The following is a 27,734-nucleotide window of genomic DNA, read 5'->3' on the forward strand; positions in this document are numbered from 1 at the left end:
TGTGCTTGCTCTCATGTCTAAAATTTGGAGGGAGAAGGATAGAGCCATGTGACTTGTACTCATCAGTCAGGACACAGATCATCTATCAAGGTAAGTATGGTCTAAATGTACATTTGAAATTATTTTTTAACCACAAACTCTGGTCCTGTGAATATAGCCCTGTAAAATCAAAGAAATGCTCAGCCTTTCTGATGTTTTGACTAATTTCACATGCATTTAGTTCCTCCTGTGAAGAACATAACACTCAATAAGGAAAGGTACTCAACAACACGTATAGAGTACATGTTAGCGTGTATTGGCTGCTGCAAAAATTAAACAAAATTAAACAATTAACTGAAATTAGCTCAGCAATTAAAAACCTCAAATATCATCAGTGGCTTCCTAATTAGCCATGAGAATAGATAACTTATATAGATGATTAACCAGTATCAGAAGAAACAATGTTTTCTTCAAGAGAATGCTCATATTTTCCTTCTTCTATGAACTGGAAAGAAAAAGTTCAGACTGCCTCATAGAAATATATGACATACACTATTTCATGCTACTGCAGAAGTTTTACAGCTGACTTAAAAAAAATGTAACCACAGAGCTCTTGTCAGGGTGTTATCAGCAGCTGCCACCTGCTTAATCTCTCTAGCTTTCTTTACTTTTGTAATAAAAAGAACAAACCCTACCTCAAAAGTATGCATGTAACTTCTACCAAAGATTTCTAAGCCTCCTACTATTACCAACCTCCACATTTTGTCAGCATTTGCCCACATGTAACCTCTGTGGCAAATACAATCACCTCCACCTTACAGGGCAGAATACTGAAGTGCAGGAAGAGCTCTCATTCCAATAGAAGTCAATAGCAAGTCTCTAATAAATATAATCTGTTCAATTTTAGAGCTAAAATTACATGTCTGTGGTCACACTGGGTGTCCTTAACGAAACAGAGAACAGAGTTAAGCTGACTCCATGTCCTGGGCCTGACTCCAACCTTTAAAACAGCAAGAAAGAATCTAATCACTCAATCAAGAACATTCAAGACCTAAGCCTGTAACTATCAAGTTTTATGGCATGCAGAGGACTGAATGACTAAGAAAATCAAAGAGAGAAATGCATAATTCTGTTTCAAGTATTTGAGCCGGGATTTTATTGTGCCAGCACTTTTATTACCAGAATAGTTCCAAAAATTACAAGACCACTATAAGTGATCCCATATGATAGTTTTTACTTTATACTAATTTAAAGAATCAACAGTAATTTACATACTTCCTCTAAAAAAAGAGGGGAAAAAAAGGCATTTTCTAAAATTAACACTATTTTTTTTAATTAGAACCCCATCACAGTGCTAACTGAAGTAAATGGGAAAATTTTCACAAGTTCAAAGGCCACTGGATGAAACTATGTACCTATTATAACAATAAGAAATATCTGACTTTGCAAAGTTCTTTAGATTTTTGACCCTCTGAGAAAAGTCTAGGTTCCTCTGAGACCCTAGAACATTTCTGCCACTTCCCTTCAGCAGTATGTTACAAGGACATTCCTACAGTGTGTTTAAAAAAATAAAGAAAAATCTTTCTAAAAATTCAAACACAACCTCATTATTCCAGAATAAGAAATACATAATGGGTAAATTCAGACCTCTGAAGCCATTAAGGTCACAAAAAATCTGAATTTCAGCTAAGAGGAGATGAGTTAATGGGTGAATAATCTGAAATATGGAATTCACACAAGCTCATCGTTTCTTAACAAAAACAACACGCAAGTTATTCTTAAGCAGTTTAACAAACAAGCATCATCGAGGAAACAAGCTTACTGGGGAATGAAAAAACTTAGCTTAAGAACAAACAAACAAACAAAACACTATGCAAAACTGAATCAGGAACACTCCTTGGAGACCTGCGCTAGAAGCAATTGGGGAGCCCAGGCCACGAAGCACCAGGCAGACATTGCAGACAAGTGAGTCAGCTGGCCAGGAAAAGTTCCTATCCACCCTCTATCCTCTGCTCAAGTATGAACATCCTGAACAGACTGAGCATGTGGGACAACTAAATTAACTAAGGCTGTTCAAATCCCTCTGGCTTTCTATACTGCTTGGCTCCTAAATCATTTAAGCATTTTTGAAATGTTCCTTTTTGGCCTAGTGAACAACTAGGAGACTATTCAGTGAGAGAAAACTTCAACGGTGAGAGGTAATTCTGTGCCTTGATGCGCTTTCAATTCACTCAACGAGGGCATCATTGAGATTTCACAAGACAAGTTTGATTACAAAGAATAGAAATATCTGTCAAAGCATAACAAAGATGTAAAATAACTTTTAAAAAAGATGAAAAAGCAAGTCTAGCAGCCTAACATACTAAAGACATCATAAAGTGGTTTTCAAATTGCACTGAGTAACTAAAGAATACAAAGCAAACTTTCGTAGTGCATTAAAACCACTGCATCTTATAAATTCTTAGTAATTACTTTCTTTAGCTTATAATTTCAGTGGAACAACAAAAAAATCTTAAATTAGCATTAACGAAACCCTGTGACTGTGTTTAAATAAGAAGCAAGGGACTCCTGGAATTTGGACTTTCTCTCTCCCCTGGAGATTTTCCAGAATCTTTCATATCCACTCCTACATCTGAGGAAGCACGCTTTTGTTTAGGCAGGATCCTTTGGGAATGATGAATTTAAAAACATTACTTCTCGTTAACAACACCCTAACAAATCGTCTTGATCCTTAACATGACCTGCTGCAGATAAACTGTCTGTTTACAATTACTTTTCTTTGCCCTGCTAGCCTGTGACAATCAAACAATATACAGTATGTACTCAGCAACAGACTTGCAAATGCAGGAGAGGAACTTGGGATCTTCCAGGTTTCCTATGAAGCACATGACAGTTTCATGATAAATTCAAATCATGGTAGGAGATTTCTATAAAGGAGACTTTTGAAATTTCCTAATGCAAACTGTGACATCGCCTTTGCCAGAATATTGATGAGCAGGAACTGCTCAACTAGAGCTCAGCTTCAGGAAGTGTCAGCTCCTACTGCTTTTCTTTACTTCAATCTGCATGAATAATGACTAGAAACCCAGCTGCTAAACCAGCTAGTCCATCTGCTACCCCCTGTTAATAAATGTAGAGTTATTTCATCCTCACTGAAGAGCTCATGATTCACCAGGATTGTCTTTTGAGGAGACATCTAGAAAATATATAAAACATGCACATAAATATGCCTTGGATCCTATATTTATCAGCACAGATATGTTGTTTAGTATCTTGTTGGTATCTCTTCTGCCTAATGATAACATGAAGGTGATCCTTGAGAAGTTTTCAGTTGAGATTCCTCTAAAAAGCTTAATAAGATTTGAAGTCAGGGGCTATAACAAATCCAGTGCAATCCAAGATTTTTTCAGTGGCAAAATCTGACCTTTTTCTACCTCTCACTATGATGCTTCAAGGCAAATAATTCCAGGCAGAACATAGCTACCACCTGTCTAAAAATATACAAATTAGATACAAGATCACAAATTAAATAGCTCTTTTTCCTACTATAAAATACATATTTCAAACACTGTATTGAGGTACAGAGGTTTTAAAGAGTACAAAATACCAAGAACTTTTCTTCTAGTAGGGTCAGGGTTATTGCTACAACAAGCCTGGATTTGTGCTATATTGTTTCACAAAAAGAGAGACTGATTCAGTGTTTCTAATCTTTGCTTATCCGGAGTTAATGAAACAAAATTTCTGCCCTGCTTTTCATTTGGTGAAACAAGTCGATGATTTTCACTGTAGGAAACAGCAGCTTCTTTTCTTCATATCCCTTGATGTGGAACGTCCATGTGAATTTCTTTAGCACGGGAACTGACTGATTCTTAAAACATTCATAGTTCCAGCGGTACAACACTTAAAGCAAACAGAGAGCATCTGAGAAGAGGCCATGTGACTGGGGACTATTTGAGTCCATAACAGTGGATTAAAATAATGATGAACCAGAGCAAACAACACAGCAAACTAATCAGATTTGTCAGACTCTGCCAAATTCTGCCATGACCATGTGACAGAAGATACCAATACACCCACAGACTTTATATTCAAGCATCAAGGAAATGACAGATGAATAAAACCTTCAGAGATGAGGAAGGTTCAAGCTCCTCTATTGTGGGCAGTCACCAGTAGCTCTGGGGAGCAGCTAACACTGTTTAGCTCCATAGCTGCCCAGTGCTTGCAGAAATAAACCTTGGCATCTGACTATGACACTGACAGATGCCATTATCACAGACAGTAAATAACAAAACCAATTATAAAAAATGTCCTTGGATTGACATTAATAGTTAAAAAAAACATTTTCTGAGGGTTGGGTTTTGGTTGGTTTTTTTGAGAGGGTTGGTTGGGTTTTACTTCCACAAGATGAAGTTTGGTCAAGAGCAGTTAAAGCCTGTGGAAAATGATAATGGCTGAAATTCCTTCCTGAAATTCCCACGTGTCAAGAAATCTTTTCCACTCAGATTTGCAAATATGCTAAGACCTATACATTCTACAGTTTTCTTAATAAATGTTCAAGATCCTTAATAAAAACAAATATTCGGTAGTATTATTTCTTCCATTTAGATCCAAAGTAGTTTTCAATGGGAAATCTAACTACGCAAACCTGTGTTCCTGTTCTTTCCATCCTGTTTCTTTCACAACCAGAAGTTTATGTGTCCACAAAAATTATTACCATTCTTTTAAAAAAGGCCTCTAGTTATTGTTGCAGGGCTGCCTAAACTACAAATACAAGCAGCATCCTCAATAATTTTTACTTAGCCTAGGCAGACAAAATCTGAGATTAGGGTGGTTCAACAGAACAGCTGTATTTATATAATTGAGCTGGGATATTGATAAGTATTGCAGTATTTCTATAGATAATACATCCCCGGCAGGTGCTACCATAGGAATACCTAATGTACACTTAGCATGACATTCTCTTTACAGATGTTCTAGGCAATTCACAATATTCTAAACAAGGATCGAGTTTTTCAAGCACTGTCTCCATTTGTGCATATATAATCACTATGGAAACAAGTTTGAGAAACGACACACATAAAGCCATTAAAGTTGGCACAGATTATTGCTTACTATTTTTATTTGCCTATATAAGAAAAAATGATGAACATATTACTGCAAAACCTGAGAAGAGCATTAGATTGACCAATATTTTTTTCTACAACAACATGAAATCAAAGGTCACGGTCACTCATCATTTCAGTGAACCATTTTGCATGGCAACAATTATCCTTACTGCTTTACTTCTTTTTGCACTAACCTTTAAATCAGTCTTGACAGATTTTTTTTCGCAGACACCGCTGTACTACTAACTGCAGCACACCGCGTTCTCAGCAGTGCCCCACGGACCATCCTGTCTCACTCCCACAAATAAATACCCTCCAAAGACGCCTTCATACCGTTAAGAATCCATCCACCTTTAACCCTCCGTGACCAATTAGCAGGATTCAGATAGCTACTGGCGGAGGCAGCACCGCCGCCCGCCCCTGCCCACCGCCGGGCCCGCTCGGCCTATTCACCCCGCTGCCCATTCCCACACAAACCCGCCCCTTGCTTGTGCTTGCGTGGGGCCGGGGCTGAGGCGGGAGCACCACGCGGGCTCCCCGCATCTTCCCCTCTCACCTCACGGCCCCTCCGGCCGCCGCTCCCTCTCCCGCTAGCCAGCCCAGACCTAGCCCCTTCCTGCCCCTCAGGAGAAGGTGAGGGGAAAGCATTCAGGGTGTGTTTTGCCTAGCAGGGAGGAGGAGGGAGGCAAGCGAGCTCCACGGCCCAAGAGCCCGGCGCCTGCCCTCTCCTGAGGAAGCCGCTTCTCCTCTCCCATCCCCTGACTCCAGGCACCAGGACTTTAAAAATAACCGACATGGCGGGGGAAACGCAGCCCTGACAGGGAGACGCTCTGCCCGCCACAGTTGTGGCTGCAAGGCCACCCCAGCGCCCCTCTCAGCCCCGCTGCCATTTCTCCCTGCCCCGCCAGGCCCGAGCTCCTCTCCCCCCTTCCTGCCGCCCCCGCCACGCTCCCCCTTCCCCGTACCGCAGCAGGGGCCGGGGCGGGAAACCCCGTGCGCAGTAGGGAACAGGAGGGCGGGAGGGGGGGGGGGGGGCAGAGCGGGAGGAAGGAGCGAGACGCTATCACGCAGTGAATGGTGCAATATCCTTCCGCTCTCTGAGGAAAAATATAGTTCCATGCTCCCCTCTGCTCGTAGCCGCGGTTAACTCAATTACCCTTTCCAGAATATCTCATACAGGGATGTAAGGGTAGTCTCTTAGGAAAGAAGCTTAATCTAGGGTGATTTGTGATTTTCTAGGCTGTGGGGTGAGGTGTATATCCATGCGCAAAACTGAGCGAAACGAGTCCGGCAGCTGAGCGGATATATAAGCCAGGCGCCGCGGAAGCTTTGCCTTTTCAGTTGAGGACAGAGCTGGTAATCGGAACATGTCAGGCGGCTCCGCGGATTATAGCAGGTATGGCGCGGCATGGGGAGGCCGCAGGCCCTTTTTTTGTCAGGGTATTACATAGGATGGGTGAGGATGGCTAAGGAGAGGGAAAGAAGCGAGATTGGGGGTGGGTGGGTGCTTGCGAGCTCTCTGAAGGCGGCTGGGTGCTGCGGTTAGCGCCTGAAGCCCAAGCCCCTCCCGGTTCTAGATGTTTCGGCCCCATCTTTCTCCTGGCTTGCGCTTCAGCGGGGGCTTATTCTATTCCTCTACGTTCGCTTTCTTGTTGAAGATTTTCTTAGCAACCCCACCCCTAGAAAAAGACTAGGTTTAATTTAATCCAACCTATGAGTTAATCTGTAATTAAAATGTTTAAAAGCCTTTAAAGCATTTTTTTTCCTCTTTAAAATCTCCCTCCTTCCTCGACCCGGGCTTTCTCTTGTTCACCTCCTGCCGATGGCTTGCCCCGGCTTCACGGGCCCGTCAGCCGGCGAGACCTTTTTTTTTTTTCATTTTTTTTTTTTTTTTTTTTTTTTTTTTTTTTTTTGTCGGGGAGGGGCGCGGCCCCCTGGGCCATCGCCCGGCGCCTTCCTCCGCCTGCGCGCAGCGGCCCATTTGCGCAATCCCAGGGGTGGAGCTCTCGCGAGAGTTGCGCGGCTCTGGGGCGGGGCGGGGGGAGCCGCAGCGGAGCCGGGAGGTCCCCGCTCCCCCCCCCCCCCCCCCCCCCCCCCGCCCTCCTCCTTCCCCCACCCCGGGCCTGGTGCTGCAGCGGAGCGGACTCGCAGTGCGCAGCGGCGGCCATCGCCCTGATCCCTCCCTACAACTGCGGGACCCGGCGCGCAGAGCCCCGCCTCACACTGATGTCTTCTGTGAAGGGCGGGGGGGCGGGTGTAGAAGGTGGGGGGTGCTGTTCGTTAGGGCATCAGGCCGTCATCTTGCCGGCTCGTTAGGTTCTTTTAATAGGCTGTTAACCCGTGATTGAGCCATGTTTTTCTGGTTTTTTCACTGAAACCCTCACCGTGGTTTAAAATCTTGGATGGCCTTTCATTGAGATAAGAAGTCGGGTTAGTTGCATCCCAGCTAGTGGGAAGAGGCCATAGGAATTATTTTATTGGCAAAATACCAAGGCACCTGCTAGAATGATCTGTCATGGGTTCCAGATACGGCTTTTGGCAGTCAAGTTGTTAACTCACTTCTGCATGTTCATTGCTACTGTGCTAACAGCTTGCTCTGTTTGGTGACAGAGACCATGGCGGCCCAGAAGGAATGGACCCCGATGGTGTCATCGAGGTGAGCACATGTGAATTGATTTGTGAATTTAATATTTAAAAGAGATGGATGTTGACTTTAATACTTCGGGTTTTTTTCTTTATTACAGAGCAATTGGAATGAGATTGTTGACAATTTTGATGATATGAATTTAAAAGAATCCCTTCTAAGGGGCATTTATGCTTATGGTTTTGAGAAGCCTTCGGCTATTCAGCAGAGAGCTATTATTCCATGCATCAAAGGTATGCAGGTTATGCATTTGTTGGGATAAGCATTTGACAAGTAGGGAAGTGTTGTAAAATGCATACACTGATTTACTAGTGTGCAAATATTTGTAATACTTACTGAACAAGTGATATGATGGTACACCATCTTTCGGGACTGACCTGAAATGGAGAGACCTCTTAACACTGATCACTTCTTTCAAGGGGAATATAATGAAACTATAAAAATATGAATGACCTGTGTGGGAGCAGTAAATATGTATCCTACTTTTTTTAGGGTATGATGTGATTGCTCAAGCTCAGTCAGGTACTGGCAAGACAGCCACATTTGCTATTTCCATCCTGCAGCAGTTGGAGATTGATCTCAAGGAGACCCAAGCACTAGTATTGGCCCCTACCAGAGAACTGGCTCAACAGGTATTGATAGTGTAGTTAAAAAAAAAAAGCTTCTTGTGTGTTGTATAGGTTTCAGGTTTCACAACTGTGAGACAATAAACAGACTTCTTCAGGGGCTGTATTAACATCCATTCAGAACCCTCTTTGTATTGAATAATGGGGGATATAAACTGGCTTCTATCACCCAAGTTCTCTGCCTGCTCAAAAAGTGGAGTTAATAATTGCAGAGGATGTTCTGGGGCAGGGTTGCAGGAGCCAGCTGCTATGCTGGATATAGTTCTAAGGGAGCAACTTCAGCAGAAAACCAAAATGTTGCATTATTAAAGCAGTGTTCTGAGTGGAAACAAGATACTTTTTGGAACCTTACTTGAACTTGCATGCAGTTGTGCAACGTGAAAACTGCAGTGCGCATGTGGTCACTTCATTGGTTTTGTATTTTTGTGATGTTTTTTCTGACAATGTTATTGCATGTCTGCTTCACCTTCAAAGTGTGGTATCCTGTTCTGAGTGGGAGTGTTTTAAGAAAACTTAGAGGACTCTGTGTCTGTACGAGTAATCTGTCAGTAATTTAGGGCCTTAAAATAGAATCTTGAACAGAACTCAAAATATGATAGAAAGTAAGATTATATACAACTGCTCTCTTCACCTAAAATAAAGTGAGATGCCAGTGCTATAGTGAGGATGATCCAAGGTTAAACTAAATGTACTTAATCAAGCAGGAAAGAAATCTATTGAAAAATGGAACAAGAACCTTTTAGACTTCGTTCTACTTCAAAGACTGGTGAGGTGATACTTGTTTCAAAGTCTGGCGTACGTATAGCATTGCACTTGTACACTGTAACAAGCTCTCTTCAAGTGCTTAACATATGCAGGCCTTAAAAAATTGATTCCACTTCTGGAAGCCCTGCTTTTTAATTGATGCACGGTGGTCACTTCTAGCTAGTTTAGTAAGTGAGGACAAAAAATTAACTTCAGTGCCCCTCTAGCATAAGCTTTTTAGTGAACAAGTGGGATCACAAGCAGTTGGGTAAAATCATTAGCATCTGTCCTTTCTAATCATTGGAGCTGTGTAAAGCTTGTTTGCTCTGTTACCTCTCAAAGTCCAGAAGCACCAATGGTAACAGGGCTTAGAGTAACAGGAACTGCTACTAATGGAAAGGTTTTATTTCAGATTCAAAAGGTAATTCTGGCCCTTGGAGACTATATGGGAGCAACATGCCATGCTTGTATCGGTGGCACCAATGTCCGCAATGAAATGCAAAAGCTTCAGGCTGAGGCTCCACACATTGTGGTCGGCACTCCAGGGCGTGTGTTCGATATGCTAAACAGACGCTACCTTTGTAAGTAGGAATTTACTTTGCTCTCGGCCAAAAATTCCCAATCTAAATTTCACACCCAGTAAGATATTATGTAATGCATTTACTGTTATTCTAGAGAGCTGTACTGGAAAGCTTAGTTGTAGAGGAAAGTGATGTTAATAAACCTATTGCATTTCTGAAGTTTTGTGACTATTTTTTGGGTTGTTTTTTTTTTTTTTAATAGCACCTAAATTTATCAAAATGTTTGTTCTGGATGAAGCTGATGAAATGTTGAGCCGTGGATTTAAAGATCAAATTTATGAGATCTTTCAGAAATTAAGCACAAACATCCAGGTAAAAAAGCCTTTTACACGGGTAAATTGAATGCAGATTTTGTTTACAGTGTAGCTGAGTACTGATGAATTGTTAGAATCAAAACTGCTGTCTTGGAGACATGCTAATGGCAAGTAATGCCTTTTAGGTTGTGTTGCTGTCAGCCACAATGCCAATGGATGTGTTGGAAGTGACCAAAAAGTTCATGAGAGATCCCATACGTATTTTGGTGAAGAAGGAAGAACTGACTCTGGAGGGTATCAAGCAGTTCTACATTAATGTTGAACGAGAGGTTGGTGTCGGCTGTACTTGATGTGGCTTGGGAGGGTTAAGTTTGCTTACCTTCTTGTTAAAGCACTGTGCTAAAATTATAGAAATCAAAGCTGAGCTTTGGTTTCTGTAATAATGCTAGTAGAGTACACACAAGAAGAAGAAAAATTATGCACTGGATCAGAAATGACTAGGGTGGACCTCTTTCTTAATGTCCAGTGTCCTGTGTCTAAAGATTTGGTGCAACAATTGATCTAGAAACTTTTGTTTTATATTTTGTTCTAGCTTTTCGTTTCGTACCAAATATGATTGCACACCAGACCATGCGTAATTTTCATTAGTTGTTTTGGTGGTTTTTTTGTTGCTTGTGATTCTTCTGTACCAAACTGTCAGCATCATGATGTGTTTTCTGATCTGCTTTCTGTTCAGGAGTGGAAGCTGGATACTCTTTGTGATTTGTATGAGACACTAACTATTACACAGGCTGTCATTTTCCTGAATACAAGGAGAAAAGTAGACTGGCTTACAGAGAAAATGCATGCCAGGGACTTCACAGTCTCAGCTCTGGTAAGAACCAGTTCTTCTTCATAACTTCTGAAATGCCACATACCTAATAGAATGTGTCATAATGAGATGCATTTGAGTGAAAAGCAGGAAAGTTATAATGCAGCTGTGCAGTGCTGTATTATCGTTCCCCCTGCTTAAAGAAAAATGTTTCCTCCTATCCCTGACTGCTCTGTTACCACAGCAGATAGGGACGCTAGGTTTCATACAAAAGTTACTTAACTGATATTCCAGCCTTGGAGTATTGGTACTGTACTAATTGTCTTTTTTTTTTTAACTCTACAGCACGGTGACATGGACCAGAAGGAACGGGATGTTATCATGAGAGAGTTCAGATCAGGATCAAGCCGTGTCCTGATAACTACTGACTTGCTGGTGAGTAATCTGTTACACAACATTTTTCAGTTTAAGTCTGGTGCCAAAAGCTTCATCATAATTCAGTGAAGGTTCTCATAGCCTGAACTGTTCGGAGCTTCTTGGAAGAGTAAAGACTATGCTCCACTATGGACTACACAGTTGTAGTTCATCACTAATCAGATAGTCAACAAAAGCACAGGATACATAATTTCATCTGAAGCCTGTGATTTAGATTAAAGAATCTTTGTTCCTTTTCAGGCTCGTGGCATTGATGTGCAGCAAGTGTCATTGGTGATTAATTATGACTTGCCGACCAATCGTGAAAACTATATTCACAGGTGAGTTGGCTCTGCCCCCTGGGGCAGTACACTGCGTGTCATGTCCTCTACAGAAGTCAGCACAAAAACCTGACCAGTAACAGGAGGTGTTACGCATCCATTCATACAGTAACTGCTATAAAGTTAGCAAGAAACAATCTACTTGTGGTTTTGCTTCAAAAAAAGCTCTGACTTGTATAGCTATGGTTCTGAAATAAGGAGCAGAACTTTTGGACAGTAAAACAAAGCAGTGGGAAAACTTAGATGTGTGAGTTTAGTGACAGCTCATCATTCATTGCTGAGATCTGGGGAATGTGCCACTACTGAACTGCCTTTCTGTCACATAGACTGTGCAGTGCAATTACAAAAGCTGATAATGACATAGCATCTTGACAGCAGTGTTAACTTCCATCTGTAGGTCCTAGCTAATCTTCATAAGGTGGTCAGGGACTGGACCTAATAATGTTAGCAAACAGTTGTGTAAGGCTTTCACTCCTGGAGCTCCAACCCTGTGATGCTTTTTGTGCCTTGTTTGGTTTTGGTGGCTCCTCTTACAGTGGGATTCTTCTGTGGTGTGTTTTCTGGTAGCAGCTTGAGTTTTGTCTCCCTAGGTTTAGTTAACTGCTTGTAGTGACTGCCCCTAAATTAAGTAAACTGTGCTTTGTTACTTGATGTAAAAAAATACAGGAGTCGATAGGAGCAGTTGATGACACAAGATGGTGCTCAGAAACGGCGTTGACGTAATTTAGGACGTGGATTCGTAAGCGGCACAGTTTGAATAAAGAGCGAGTCGGTATTTATATATTTCTTTTGTCATGATTTTTCACTAAGTTTTGTGAGCCATTTTTGTGTGTTTAGCTCTTGCTGACTAGGTGCTTTATTGTGCAGTTTGCAGGAAGGCAGAACAGATGGTGGCTGTAACTAAACTGTACTGTGATGTGTTAGTGACTGACTTGGGCTTACACAAAAATACAGAGCTTGGATTCTTGTACTTAAAAGCCAAAACCCTAAGTTTTCCCACTGGAAACAGTTACATTTAATTAAAAATCTCAACTTGAATGTGCTGTTCCATGTTAGTGTATATAATAGATTTACCTCAGGAACAGTCTGATTTTTGAGTTTGTTTAATCGTTTCATTGCTACGTGGTATGGGCGTGTTAGTTGAACAGAGGGGAGGGAGACAGAGCCAGGACTTGATACCACAGTACCAACCATTAAATAAAGATCTTGTTTTGCAGCCAAGAGAGTAACCTTTTCTGCTCTGCTACTCTCCGTAGGACGGACACTTCTTCTGTACTGTTGGCACTAACTGCTAGTTTTTCCTGAGCAGAGATGGTAGCAGCTAGTCCTGTAATTACAGCATAAACTGGCCAGTGGCAGATAAAAGAGCAGCAGTTATTGACTGGATCTTGCAACAGTTTGAAGTGGATTAGGATAGTTAACTTGTGTGTAAATGTGCTTTCTTTTCTGCAGAATTGGCCGGGGTGGTCGTTTTGGCAGAAAGGGTGTGGCTATAAATTTTGTCACTGAAGAGGACAAGAGGATCCTGAGAGACATTGAGACTTTCTACAATACTACAGTGGAGGAGATGCCGATGAATGTGGCTGATCTTATTTAATCCCTGGGATGAGGTGGTTTTGAATGCTGTGATCGCTGTTGCCGAATAGGCGATTCACAACGTGCATTGTGCTTCTTTCTTTGGGGATTTATTGAATCTTGTCTCAATGCTCATAACGGATCAGAAATACAGATTTTTGATAAGCGAAGCGACTTTTTGTCGTGAGCTCTTGTGGGGAAAGCCATTGGCTTTATCCACTTTAGGGTTAGACTGTTGGGGTTGGGTGGAAAGTCATGGGGTCTGTAAATTTTTTCTTTATTAGAAATTTATTTCCTAGTTCCATAGAAGTGGTTGTATTAGATGTTCTATATCATTTAATAATTTACTTATGGACTAAAAGATATAAGTGCTGTATAAAGTCAGCCAATTATGTTAAACTAGCTTACCTTCCTTTATTGTATGTACTTACCCTTCAGATTGAATTGGAAAGGCCTTTCAAAATCTCTAAACTTTTATAAGAGCATTAAAATGCATTTTTGTTTCATATGTATTTATTCAATAAAGTATTTAATTAGTGGTAAGTGTGATCTGGACCCTGTTGCTAAGCCCCAGCAAGCAAGCAATCATACTATTGTCTTAGTTAGGGTTAAACCCAGTAAAATTTGCCATATTGCACATGTCTTAATGAAGTTTGAATGTTCAATAAAATACTTCTATATTCACTTAAACTGTAAATATTTGCTTCTTGGTTTAGAGATGTCTTATTTATACGGGAGAGTGAGACCAGCTGTGTGTGACCCCTGTCAGGTAAGGGTGAAAGTGTACCTGGTCTGCAAGCCTCCTGTGTTCTGTCAGCCACTGGGATTCAGGGTGGTTGGCACTAGTATGAGCATGGGCTGTTTTTGAAGGAGTACCTTAGACTAGTAAATCCTGGGCTTGAGGTGCCAGAGGCTGTCTCTCTGTGATCCACCTCATGTCTGAAAGTCCATCCTGATAAAATGCCATTTCATCAACAATGTCTCGCTTGGTACAGACTTAGTTAAAAAGCTCCTGGCCTTTTTAATTGTATTTGGGGACAATGTAACTTAAGTTATTCTATGAAAGGAATGGATCCAAAACTACCTCAAAGATGTGCAACCACCAAGAGATGTGTTCTTTGTAAAGGTAATATCTAAATATTTTGTGAGCAAGAATGCAATGAGACTCAGGAAAATGTAAGCAACTTCCTTGGAACACTATAGCCCCAGTTCTTTCCTAACACTGCAGTAGTGTTGCAGTTTGTCCATGAGAAAGTAATTTTGCTTTCACACTAAATGCCTGATACACAAAATGGAGGTGGTGTGGGCCATGATCCCTTGAGCTAGGTTCATCATGAAGATGAGATTATTCTGCCCAGTGAATCCTTTCAAAACCAAGCAACATGAACTGAAAGGAAATCCTCTGCATTCACCTGATCATGATTAATATTAACTTTTTTTTTTTTAAGTATTTACCTTTCCATCTGGCCCCTCAGCAGCCAGAGATCTCTTTACCATAGTGCAAAAAACCAGAATACTGCAGCATGAGCTTTTCCAACTGCTGAGCAGTCTTTTTATTGCAAAAAACAAAAGTACAAAAGTACACAGGTCCCTTGCCCTCAACCTCAGCCATCCATGGAAAAAAAGCTGCTTGTCTGCCAGCCACTGCTGGAGGAGTTAAGTGTTCTGAGTGAGCTGCTGCATCAGGACGGCACAGAGACTCACCAACTGCAAGTATTCATCAGCACCATCTGCCAAGCATTTGTCTACTTCCTGCAAATAAGAGAAGGTAAAACCCATTTAAAACAATGGTGCTTAAGATGGCCGTCTCTTAGGTTACAGTGGAGAACACCAAGATGAACGTCAGCAACTGTTTACTTAATTGGCAACAACTTCAGCAGTCATCTCACCCATTGCATCAAACAAATATCAGCTCTACAGCTTCACTCTTCTTGAGGAGGCCAAGATGCAACAGTTTATAGACATGAAGACTGCAGCAATTACATGCTAAGAGCATCACTCAACATCTACACAGGCTGCCTTTCCTCAGTGAATGTAGCAAAACCACCATCACAGCTCTCTTGTCTTTGTCAAAATTTAGGAAGTTATTTAACTTTTTTTTAAAACTGCATTTTACACACCAGAAAACCTTGCAGTTCCTAATTTAAATGCCAACTCAAATCTTACCTTTATTTTCCCCTCCAAATTTATATCAAAAACCAAACCACTCACAAGTCTCCTTGCTTGAGCACCACTAGAACAACATAATACGGCTCACAATTCCCTTAACTGGATTTCAGTTCCATATGAAATTTCTCAGAACCAAAATTCAGGTTTTAAAAATAAATATTCAGAACAAATAAAATGTTTTTTAATGTTTTTAGCTACAAATGTTTCTTTAACTCAAGCTACAGACTTACCGCAAGTTTCTCGACTATGACAGATTTCTGCTTGTCACTGAAACTGCTGCTCTCAACAACAGTATCATGCAGCTGGTTTACCAGCTGGGCAACAGCATACCCTTCATTTATGAGATTCTGTGTCAGGGAGGAAGGAAAACAAAAATAATTCAGCAGCAAAAACCACCAGAAACTGGAAAACCAATCTGAAAAATTTATTCTGAACTAAAAGACTACTTTAAACCCATTATGGAACTATTTGAGGGCAAGTCAGTAGTTTTAGTCCAGCATCCTGCCTGACAGTGACATGAAGTGACCACCAAAGAAAAACTGCAAGGAGATGGCAGGCATATAGCAATAATTTTTACTGAACACTCTTCCTGCTTCTGACAATTTACATCTTGGGGATTTTGAGCTAGAGACATTTTAAGCATTTAACAGCTTCCACTGAACCTGTCGAATCTTATTCTAAAATTAGGAAAGCTTAGCATCCCCAGCATCATGTGGCAATTTCATAGCCTTCACATTTTAAAGTGCCACCTACTTTAATTTATTTTCTCCATCTGGTAGTTGCCAGCCTCAGGCAGAGAGATCTGTAAAGCCAAAACTGATAAAATAAAAACCATGGCAACTAATTATAGCTTTTTTTTTTTTTAATCAGTAGTGCCAGTAAAAAAAAAACCAGCAAATACTGAGAACAGTATTCCATGAAGCCATTTAAGCATAGAGAAGTTTTCAACAATAAACGTGCAATCTTATTTTTTTGTATACCAAAATATCTGCCTATGCTTTACAGACTTATACATTCAAATTGTGCCAACTGTAAATCAAGCATTAATATTTGAAACACTCCTCCCCATGAAGTACCTACTCCAGAAACTGGAGAACAATTTCAAACCACTACATTAGATTAGATGATGGTTTGATGAAAAACTATACCAGTTCTAAGGATTTAGAATTTCTATATTCTCACCTCTCAAGACAAACACGTATTAGACATCATGGTAAGTAACTGTGCAAGTGTAAGGCAAGTGTTAACATCATCTGATGAAGCTCACCAAGAGGCTGACTAATAGGGGCTCTTTTTCATACAGACATGCAACATTTCATGAGATAATGACACTATGGTATGCTTCCTTCTATCAGAGACTACACCTTTATTTAAAATCCCATGCAGCACCATCCAAGCCTCCTTTAAACTCACTATATTAGGAACTGTCCTTTCTTCAGAGAGAACCTTTTCTGTATTAAAGAAAATAAATTCACCTATAAGCCAGCAGTTTGTGCCTTCTCCAGCAAAATCTCTTATAAGTCACTGCAGTTTGTAAAATAAACTTACTCACCAGTGTACTGTAAGATTAAAATGAATTATTATAAAACTTCAGTTTTATAAAGACTTACTACAGCTTTATTCAGACATCTCATCTAACACAACTTCTTTGTGATGAAGGTGACTGGTTCAGTCCACTAAAGACACAGTTCAAAAGGCCTGAGCCAAGTCTCACCCACTCTGGCTAATTCAATCCAACAGCTCCACGTGTCAACAGTTCAATTTAAGAGAAAGCTGGAGTTAGTAAGGGATCTTGTTTGCAAGCTTTGACAGCTCATCCTCAGGAGGGAAAGGTCAGAGTACTATTTGGTCAAAGACATTCTTCCTGAAATGTGCATCCCAGCTGACCTGAGGCCAAATGTTCTTCAGCAACAGCAAGCAAGAAAGGATTAACAGGGCAGTGATCTAAAAAGATGCCCAAGCTAGAGCACTGAGAGGACCCTACCTTTGCCAGTGTTTCCAGTTTCTCGAAGGAAGCACTCTGGCAGACAGAGAGCAATTCATCAGTTGTTTCTTTAGGGATGACCTGTAACAAGAAGTTACATTTCTTAATTTCAGTCCTGTAAACTTAAAATTGAAAATTATGCTTCCAGTAACTGTCTATGAAGGAGGCCATTTTAGCATTTCATGGCTTCACATACCCAACCACCTTCAATTAAGTATGTAAGACAGACTAGCTAAATTTTAAGAGAGACAGGCTGTAATATTTGTCCCATATTGGTGATATAAAAACTGTATAATCACAGTAAATTGTCATAGTGACCTTCATAAATTCAACATACAATTACTTAATTCAGGACACCAACTAAGTGGAGGGCCTACTTCAACAATTAGACCAGTCAATGCTCTCTGTACCATTCTACACATAATAAAAAGTTCAAATCAGTTTTTTCCTCCAGTGATGCACAGGGACATACAAAACAAGCACAGTGCAACAAGATCAGACAATAAATCAGAAGAAAAAAAATTGACATATGCCAGTATTTAGCTTTGAGCAGGGAAAAATTGCCCACATTCTCCCCTCTACTCTTTGTCATTTCTGTCAGTTGACAGTCTGGACAATTCAGCTGCAAAGCTACCTTATTAATCTTTTGTATGATGGTCACAAAAGTTCTGTATGACCCATAACTTGAAATTCTTTATGAAGATGTAAAGTTGGGTTCCTTTGGTTTAAAAAAATATTATTCAATAACAGAATTTCATGCTTCTCTTTTCTATCACTAGAGTCAATTTCTGCCAAGTTTCTTAGAAATTGTGATTTACAGATACCTGTAAATAAAATCCATTTCCTTTCTACACCTAGGTACACAAAACTAAATTAGTTCACTGATAAAATTGTTTAAAACTGTTCTATACAACATGCACAGTAGGATTCCCTGTTTCCATAAAAGTGAAAACCTCACAACTCTGATAATTCACTATGATGGTAGCACCTTCAAGGAAAGTATGTTCATCATTAGAGCCTATTCATTTTTCAGCTGAACTCCTGATCTCACATTTCTTGCTTTAGAGAGTGTTTTGTTGCTATAGATACCCCTTCACACAAGTTTGATCAAATGCAACTCCTCTCAGGTTTCTTCTGTCCCTGCCAGTATTATTGATATAATTCTAGAAGAAATAACTACTGTTTTAATAAAAAGCAAAAGCTACACAGATCCATGAAGACACTGTCACTCTGAAGGTTAAGTTGAAAATGAGCTGCTACTGAAAGTCACTCCTCTGTATTTCCAAACCATATTTTGCAATGTCCTGTACTTGGGACACATACATATAAACACACACACACACATATATATATAAAACCCAAACCCACATTTTGTAGTCTACTGTCCCAAAAAAGACAATCACAGAATGATTTGGGTTGGAAGGGACCTCTAAAAGTCATTTAGTCCAACCCTCCTGCAGTAAGCAGGGACACCCTCAACTAGATCAGGTTGCTCCGTGCCTTGTCAAGCCTCACTTTGAATATCTCCAGGGATGAGGTCTCAAATACCTCCCTGGGCAACCAATCATTTTGCATTCATGGGCAGAGTATTTCAACTTCACTTTGAATTTTAAGACTATTTTACAGTTTTCCCTGACTTAAAGAATAAGCTGCTAGAATCTTGCTATGTAATAAGTGTACAGAATCAGGCAGTCTTTAAAATTCTGGTGGACAGTGTATCAGGGTATAAGATTTTTTAATCAAATGTTGAGTAAAAGTAGATACAAGTAGTGAACACACTTACTACACAAAGGCTTTTCAGACTAATGAGAGGAGAAACCACGAAGTATGGCTTACCCCAGCAATTTCAGTGACAATCTTCTCTGTGATCTCCTTCCCACCCATCAGGCGAGTCGCACTTTGCAGAAAAGTAATTGCTTTCCTTAAGTCTCCTTCTGACACTTTAACAAGGTAAGATACTGCCTGAAAAATAATGTCAGATAATGCCAAGTTTTATGTTCACTGTTAATTCAAAACCAGTACACTTTCTTAGCACAGCAATTTGAAAACATCAAGTAGTGCCTAAAGCAGATTGTCACAGACAGGCAAAATGCACAAGTTACAAAGCAACCTCCCTATTAATATGAATGTGTGCTGGCAAATTCAGAATGAGGCACAGTTTATTAATATGAGTACACTCAGCACAGAACAAAAAGCCCTACAGTGTTGCTTCAGTTTTCTCTATTGGACAATTCTCTGGTTTTAGGAAGACTTAAAATTCATGCCACCTATGGAAGGTGAAAAAAAATCTAAGTGAGTTTATATATTGTATTTAAGACAGTTGGGCAGTCTGCAAAAGTATGCTGACTTAGCCCCTTTTGCTGTAATGCAGTTATGTGCTGGATTAAGCAATAAAATTCCATGGCAGCCGTGAAGTTACCTCACTACTGATTTTCACATGTTCCTTCTCAGAAACATCCAATAGTCTCTGCTGTTGGATTTTATCTGACAAAGGCTTGAAGCGAAATTTGGAGCATCGAGATGTTAAAGGTTCAATTATTCTGAAAGAAAAGAAGGTAAGTGCTTGGTAAATCAATGCATGGGTCAAGTTCATACAGAAGAAGCTGTCAAGGCAGAAAAGGGCAGCACAACCTTAAAACAATAAAAAATAAACTGATACCTAAACATCAACTTCAATTTTGTATTCGCAATTGCATCTCCCAACTCAAACCCATGAAAACTAGGTACCAAGCTCTCAGTGAAAAATGAAAAAAAAAGAAAATAGTACATAACAGGAATAGCAACAAGCCCAAACAAATTAAAAATTCCACAGCTACCTGCTGATGTAGTTACAAATAAGGCAGAAACGTGTTGTTTTAGATTCTTTTTCCATCGTGCGTCTTAAGGCTGCCTGGGCTGCAGAAGTCATTGAGTCTGCTTCATCCAGGATTACAATTTTAAAAGGAGGACAAGGTTTACCACTGAAAAATAAGAAATCTGTTATCCAGGAGCCATGCATTGTATAGACCAAGTGAAAAAAAACAAACAACCCAAACCCACTGCAAATAGGAAGTCACATTATACTTAAGTAGTTATACCTAGTAAATAGGACATATTCAGAGGTTGGATATTTTTACTTTTATATAAAGGGCTAATATTTCTAATAAGGGGACACATTCTGGTTTTCCCCACATACAGCCTCACCTGCACAAGGCTTCTCACCACCTAACACAAGACTCTTGTTAACATCTTATAAACTAGCACCCATCTTGTGAAAGATGCTGCAAATTAGTGGTACTAAAGAAGTAACTTCCACCAGAACTTACCTGAAGACACTTTATGGTAGTCAGGCAAAGACAATAACATATCACCAAATACAGAAGGCTGGATCTCTTTTGGGTTTTACCCTGTCTGCTTCTCTAACTCTAACAGCACTTTAGTAGAAGTTCCTCCCAGCTATTCAAATTCTCAACATGAAATTGCATGAAGTCAAAAGTTAGCCAAAGCATTGAGTATGCTGCAAATTTCTGGGCAATGCTGACCAAATATTTATATTGGAATTAGAAAGTTAACTGAAACAAAAAAACCCCTCATGCTTTGTGCTAAGCAACAAAGCCCATCAAACAGCTTTCATCCAGCACTTACTCTGAACGGCTTCCAGATGCAGTTAGCTGTGCAAAAGCCTTCACTTTTTCCCGAATCACTTGTATTCCACGCTCATCAGAAGCATTTAACTCAAGGACCCTTTGTCGGAATAATTCAGGCCTGCAAAATTTTTTACATCATGTTAGCTGCTGATTCTTGTAATGATACATTATGAAGTATATCAACAGTCCTTCTGGTCTTTTCAGATGGCAGGTATTACTTTTGCCATCATTACTAAATAGCATACTTTTTTAAAAGACAGTAATTGAGATCATTGAACGTTAGGTATTAATTTCCATTAGCTATTTTTATACTTGCCAACCAGACTGCAAAAAACAGCAAGGTGTAAAATTACATTAGTTATCCAGAAGAAAAAAGGCAGGAAGTTGGCTTCCTCTGGAATAAGTCCAGAGCACTGTCTTATATGCCTTTCCACTTATATTCTGTGAGTAATAAGGAACAGGTAAACTGCCCAGATACAGTCTCTGGCAGTGCTCTGTCACTGCAATATTACCAGAAAGAAATATTTGGAAAGTATAACATGAGCAGTGTTTAGCAGCAGTACTACACAGCAAAAAAGTACAGTGGATTTTAAGTTCTGGGAATTTAACTGGACAAACAACACAAGTGAAAAAATAAAGATGATGGGGAATGGGAAATGACTAAAGTCAACATCAGATTTACTTTTAACATCAAACCACCATCTCATCCATCATGTGTCTATGGGTCACTGAATTCACTGTTCAAAACCACACGTGTTATAAGTGAGTTGAATGTACACATGCTGAATTTTAGTTTGACTAAATACTGATTCCAGACACAATTCAGTGGTGCATAACAGAAAAGATACAGTTCAGACATTTTAGGAAGTGCTTTGAGATCTATGTGGAGCTAACAACTTACTGGATATACCATTAAAATTGAAATTCTTTTACAAAGTCCAGTAAGACATATGCATGATGTTGTTTTTCATACTCTTTGCCAGGTTACATGGCTGGTAATCTCAAGTGCTGAAGTCTAGATTGATTACAGAAATCAATTATTTGTGATAGGACAAATAAGATAAGAAATCTCATGTTAGAGCTGAATTAGAATGTGAAGATATTCTTCCTAAAAAACTCTAGAAGCTACATAAGAACAGGGAATGACTGCAGGCACTCTGTCACATGGTTAGAAGGCATGTGATAGTTGATAACACCAGAGCAACTTGATTCCAGCTTACCCATAGAGCTCTCTAGCAGCTGCTAAAATAGTGGAAGTCTTTCCAGTTCCAGGTGGGCCATAGAACAACAGATTGGGAAGCTGAAACAGCAAGGCACTGTTTTTAATAAAAGCAAATAAATATAAAACAAACCACAAACATGAAAACATACTGAAAATACGAGCACTAATAGAACAGAAAATATCTGTTCCTCCTGGCAAATAATACTGTCTTCCACTTCCATGTCATTGCACACAGTGGTCTAAAGGAGGAAAACCAGTCACTGTTTAATAAACACTACATGAACAAGCCATTATTTGGTGGCATCATCCCATGTTCTTTCAAAACTGGTATTTCAGATCACTAAAGCCTACAGAACGTTCTGTTATATCTGCAGTGACATGCAAATTTATCCAAGGATGTCCTTCAGACAGTCTGGATGATACTAGCAGTGCAGCTGTGACAAAATTTAACTATCCCATACTTAACTCCCCAGGCTGCCTTTTCAGGCCATGCTGAGAATTCTGTGCTGCCACTACCTCCACTGCAGTAAGGACAAGGCAGCTTGTGAATGCCTGCACTATACTGCAGTGAGTGAAATGCAGACACACCCCAACACTAATCACAGAGATGCTGGCAGCGACTGACTGGAATGCAGTGCTGGAAAATTTCTACATCCATCCAATGATTTTTCAAAGAAGGAGACCAGTGGCATTTCTTAAGGAGATTGGTTAAGTGAGCTTTCAAATTAATTAATAACCTCAGCATGAAAAATAGGAATGCATTAAAGATATATGCTGACACAGGAAGATCAAAGCAGCATACCAAAGACTGCAGTAATAATTATAAGAGGGCATTTAGCAGCACAAAGCATCAAATCTTATAGTTTGAGAATATAATTAAATATCTGATAGATGTCTAAAATTCATCAGCTGGAATGAGATACAAACTAACTTTGCTCATCTGTCAGTCAGAGAAACAGGATAAGCCTGTGTAACAGTGGTCCTTGGATACATACTTTCAATACAGATGGAAAATAACTAATGTGGGGCTAATACGACTCCATCTGGAAAGCTACCCACAGGTCAAGGATGATGAATGCAAACTGGGAAAGATGATTAGGAGTGCAGAGCCTATCCTATGATAAGCAACTTTAGGACAGTTAGATTTATTCAGCTTAGCAAAACAAAAGCTGGGGGGGAATATGACTGATCTCTATAATGTCAGAGCAACACGGGGATGAAGAACAAAGTTGACAGAAACCAAGTTTGTGTAAGTTAGCCACAAGTAAGCTTTGGCTGAAATCAAGAAGCTTTCTAATTAGCATAGGAGTGATAGCTTTCTATACTACTATTGCAAGTAATCCCTCTTACAAATTATCAGGCTCCACTTGAAAACTGCTGCCTTTGACAGTAGGGGATGTTCCAGTTTCACACTCTTAGAACAAGAATCCAAGTGTCCCATCTGATCAGTAACAAAAAGACAAACCTCTCAGTCTGACTTGATTTCCATCCCTTATTAAATGTTCTATTTTTAAAAAGAGTCAACTAAAATTAGATTAGAGAATTTTATGCTGAATATAGCAAGCAATGCAGACAGAATGGGAACAGCAAAATCAAAGACATCCAAAGAACAGAGAAAAATGCAGGAGTACACAATCCATAATCAGAAAATGAAATACAGACAGGCCAGTTTGGTAACAAGTATCCCATTTTAGTAACTAAGATAAGACAAGAGAGAACAAATTCAACTCTGTACATACTGTAGAATAGTACAGACAGAATCATTTCAACCTGAAATCAATGTGGAGTAAATCCATTTCAAATTTTGCCTGCTCTGTCATTCATTAATTACTTGTTTGCCTAGTTAGTAAAAGTAAACAGCATCCAGTACTAACTAATGTATTTTTTCACATTTAATTACATACCACATCATTACTATTCTCCTACAGCTTTTAAGAAAGTGCCAGGGAGAGGAAAAGTTTATGGATGACAGCAGAAAATTCACAAAAATTCAAAAGCCATGTTAGGTTAGCACACTGCAAGGGTAGACATTTTCATGAAGATTCATAATTTCACAGGTCTGTGCTAATTTACCATCTGCTAGTTCTCAAAATAAGGATTAGGAGGCAAAAAGTTTAAATAAGAATCAGTTTCCTAGTTCCATTAAACCCACAATTTACTATTGTTTCTGTTTCCACATTTATGCTTGTTTCTCCCTTAAATTATCACCAGCATTTACACTGCTTTTTCACCAAGCACAGCCTAATCCTTTATGTAACCGTGGCAGTATTTTTAAACACACTGTAACCTGATCTCGTTATCCATTTTTCCATGCTTGCCAGGGTAAGCAGGATACCTGCAAGCATCATATAGTGTAAACTTCAACTCCTTTTCTAGAAGTTTCACTACTAATGAAGATGTACAACTGCAATGATAATCCTACACCCAACTCTCTTTTCAAAAATTAAAGAATACTATGACACTTGTCAGTTTCTTCGCAAAAAGCAGCAACAAATCAACAGTCCTGGCAGGCAAAATAAACTTCTCCAGTTCAAAAACTACATGGACTCTGGTGTCCCCAGTTTATAACTAGACAGATGCTTACTATTACAGATGGAGATATTTCAGGAACTTAAAAGTCCTGCTCTGGTTTGCAGCTCCCAAACCAAGGCTCACAAAGGACTGGCCTATCAACAAAGGACTGGCAATCCATTTTCAACCCTAAGGTTTAAATAAGGCACATTACACAAAGATACAGCATTGTCACAGCTGTTTCTTTTATCTCACCAGACCTCCAAATTCAGAAAGAACTTCTGAAACAAGCACCAGCCACTTCAAAGTTTAAATGACACTTTTTCCTTTCTAACAGAATAAGTCCTTTCAAATACTAGCAAAAAAGTCTGAATTTTGTTAAGTGTCAGATACCTTAAAAGTACTTGAATGATTTTGTTCTTAACTGTCTTGCTGAGTTTGGTAGCTATGGCAATATACAAAGCCTGTAACCACAGAGGAAGTTATAATTTTTCTTTTCAACTCAGGAAACAAAAGTCAGCACAAGGGTATTAGGTTCATAGTCCGAGAAACATTGCTGATCCTGGAGCTGTAAGGTTTTAAATAGCCACTGCTGAAAATAGAACTTCAGTACCCCTCACCTAAGTGACATTACACAACTGACATGTCCAGATAGAATAGGTGGCAGCACGTCTCTTCTCCTTAGCTGTTCATAGTTCCTTACTAATTAACTCAGCTACACAAACACTGTAATACAGCAGCACTGCTGCTGAAAGCCAGATTTCTACGGGTGCAATGTTACATGGCAAGGTCATATTACAACAGCATTCTTGAAGTAAACTGAATCTGGAAACATGAAAGGAATAAACAAGGCTTCCCCAGTTCTGTCATACCAGTTTCATTTTGGCTTCCTACACATAAACAAAGTACTTCTGCTTTTGCAAGTTCTGACTGAATTAATATTTTCAGATAGAAATAAACTCGTGTTAGTCAAAACCAGAACTGCAAAAGAAATTGTTGTAAGATAAAATTTTAAAATACCAAAGACTACCTGTGCATATTGCACATTAGAGCACGTTACAAGTGAAAGGCTTCTTGCATAAAACTCTGAAAGGTTCAAATTGTTTCTTTAAAATCTTGGTGAGCCGACAGACATATCACAAATGTAACTTTCTGAACATCCTTACCAACCCTTTCAGCTGGCATTAGCAGTCCATGAAAACAGAAGCAGCTTTTGGAAATGCAGAGCAAAAAAATTCTCAGCAAGTGCACAGAAAGGAATCATCCAGACTTGCAAGAAAACAGCCATCTCTTGACTACCTACTTTATATCTCCCTTCAGTCCCTCCACCTTTCCATCACCTGGTTTGGAGGCAATAACCATAAGTCATACTGAATATATACTACTACGTTTTTATCCAAAAGCAAATATAAGTGGGAACAAAAGGAAATGAAAATGCTCTGCTCATCCTCAGGGCACAGATGCCAACACTGCAGTCAAGTTAGGGCAACTCACACACTTTGCTTTTTTGAAGCCAGAGACAACCTCAACTCAGACAGTTTGGGGACTGCTGTCTAAATTGTAGCCTTTGTACTTATAACTTAAACTTCCTTCATTAGAAAACTGTATCTGTTCTAACGTTTGGCAGCCTCACAGGATACTGACAGATCACTACAACTGTTCAGCAATACTGGCAATCTAGACTTTTGTATGAAAGAAAAATTTCCCCTCTCCCCTTCAGCACAAATGTCAAAATAGTGGCTAAATAGTAGTGTAAAAGTAACCATAGCCTTTCCAGATTTGAAACTATTAACAAGAATTTTCCCAACTGAGCTTTTCTAGAAAAATTCCAAAGAAGCCACTTAATCTTGTTTGTAAAGTACCACTGTAAAAATTATCACTGCTGAATTAGAAAAGAGGATTTGTTTCACCAGCTAAAGTTTATGCCTAAATATACCGACTAGGTAGATGTTATTACACTCACATCAGCACCTTCCAAGGACTTTTTCAGCACAGCAACAACTTCATCCTGGAAGGCAACTTCATCCACGTTTTTAGGGCGACTAAACAAAAAGACAGTAAATGCAATTTTTTACCTAACAAAATTTCAGAAGAAAACTGAAACTGAAACCATTTCCTTTCTGATTACATCAGGTGCTGAAGAATTACAGCAAATTTTGCAGTCAAAGTAAAAAACATAACAGGAAATCTGTCTAATGTAACTGGTCTGTATTACTGAAGTGATCTAATTTCCCAGGAATGTTTGTCTATTTCTCTTGTAAACAGCAGCCTGAGCTGTTTATAGAAGCAGATCTGTATTGCAGATTGCAATATTTTACCAGTTTATGAGCTGACAAAGGCTTCTCGAAGCCGAAGCACTTAACGTGCTTATGCACCGAGCCACAGCAGTGAAACTGCACCGCTTGACATGGGCAATGGAGGCAGTTTCTGCTCAGTACACCACCATGGGGCTTTTATTCAGAGTGCCAGTTCTCTCCTAGAACTGAAAACGTTAAACCTGTTCTCCCAGGTGACGATACCTACAGCCCTCTTCCAAACACACCCTCCCGAGCCAACCCCCCCCACAGCCGGTCACCGGCCAAGCGGCCCCACTGCCCCAGAAAGAGCCCTTACTATTTCTCCACCCAGGGGATGGGTTTGAGCTTCTTGCCCTCCCCGCTGCTCCCAGCTGCGCCTTTTTCCTTGGCAGCAGGGGGCTTAGTGCTGATGGAAGACGGGCCTTTGAGGAAAGCCTGCATGGTTCCGGTTCGGAAAGGCCCGGCTAGGCCCTGCCGTCACCTCAGCGGAGCCGCCAGGCCCAGCACCGCAAACCACTCCAACACTTCCCGCCGCCTGCCGGGGCGGGACCGCTTCCGCCCGCCGACAGCCAATCGCGGAGCTCGGCCCCGCTGACGTCACGCATCGGAGCCCCGCCCCGCGCTCCCCGGCAGCGTCTGCGCGTGCTCGGGCGCGCGAAGCGGGAGGGCGGAGTGGAGGCGGGGGCGCGTGGGCGTTACCTCAGGGGGCCATGGCCGCGGTCCCTTCACAGGGCGGGGCCGGAGCCGGAGGGTCCACTCCCTGCCCTCCCTCTGCGACATCCCTCCCTCCACACCATCGCTCCCAAACTGTCCCTTCCTCAAAATGTAAAAAAACCCAAACAAACAAAAAA

The 27,734-nt window shown here is 40.3% G+C and overlaps 2 protein-coding genes and 3 non-coding genes across 6 annotated transcripts; 4 read left to right on the forward strand and 1 right to left on the reverse strand.

Moving 5' to 3' along the window:
- Window positions 1-6,369: 6,369 nt before the first annotated feature.
- EIF4A2 (eukaryotic translation initiation factor 4A2) lies at window positions 6,370-13,764 on the forward strand. The gene is made up of 11 exons (XM_008493380.2): window positions 6,370-6,480; window positions 7,695-7,740; window positions 7,829-7,961; window positions 8,221-8,360; window positions 9,511-9,679; window positions 9,882-9,991; window positions 10,119-10,262; window positions 10,670-10,807; window positions 11,090-11,179; window positions 11,420-11,499; window positions 12,952-13,764. The coding sequence occupies exons 1-11, from the start codon at window positions 6,452-6,454 to the stop codon at window positions 13,094-13,096; spliced, it is 1,224 nt and encodes a 407-aa protein (XP_008491602.1). The 5' UTR covers window positions 6,370-6,451; the 3' UTR covers window positions 13,097-13,764.
- On the forward strand, window positions 8,070-8,139 carry LOC115598798. The gene has a single exon (XR_003987930.1). It is a non-coding gene; the product is annotated as a small nucleolar RNA SNORD2 (small nucleolar RNA).
- LOC115598796 lies at window positions 10,311-10,491 on the forward strand. The gene has a single exon (XR_003987928.1). It is a non-coding gene; the product is annotated as a small nucleolar RNA SNORA81 (small nucleolar RNA).
- On the forward strand, window positions 10,889-11,015 carry LOC115598801. The gene has a single exon (XR_003987933.1). It is a non-coding gene; the product is annotated as a small nucleolar RNA SNORA63 (small nucleolar RNA).
- Window positions 13,765-14,600: 836 nt separating the features above from the next.
- On the reverse strand, window positions 14,601-27,428 carry RFC4 (replication factor C subunit 4). 2 transcript variants are annotated; one of them, XM_008493381.2, is made up of 10 exons: window positions 27,200-27,388; window positions 26,550-26,628; window positions 22,074-22,153; window positions 20,852-20,971; window positions 20,044-20,187; window positions 19,647-19,767; window positions 19,064-19,189; window positions 17,228-17,308; window positions 15,474-15,590; window positions 14,601-14,826 (listed from the first exon to the last, which is right to left on the reverse strand). In XM_008493381.2, exons 1-10 carry the CDS (start codon window positions 27,322-27,324, stop codon window positions 14,731-14,733), a joined length of 1,089 nt encoding a protein of 362 aa, XP_008491603.1. In that variant the 5' UTR covers window positions 27,325-27,388; the 3' UTR covers window positions 14,601-14,730. The 2 variants fall into 2 exon arrangements, with proteins under 2 accessions (XP_008491603.1, XP_030311945.1); XM_030456085.1 differs by lacking the exons at window positions 14,601-14,826; window positions 15,474-15,590 and adding an exon at window positions 16,991-17,145 and having other exon boundaries at window positions 27,200-27,428.
- Between the last annotated feature and the right edge of the window lie 306 nt (window positions 27,429-27,734).

The sequence above is a fragment of the Calypte anna genome, chromosome 9 (genome assembly GCF_003957555.1).
Source record: "Calypte anna isolate BGI_N300 chromosome 9, bCalAnn1_v1.p, whole genome shotgun sequence".
Taxonomy (NCBI): domain Eukaryota; kingdom Metazoa; phylum Chordata; class Aves; order Apodiformes; family Trochilidae; genus Calypte; species Calypte anna.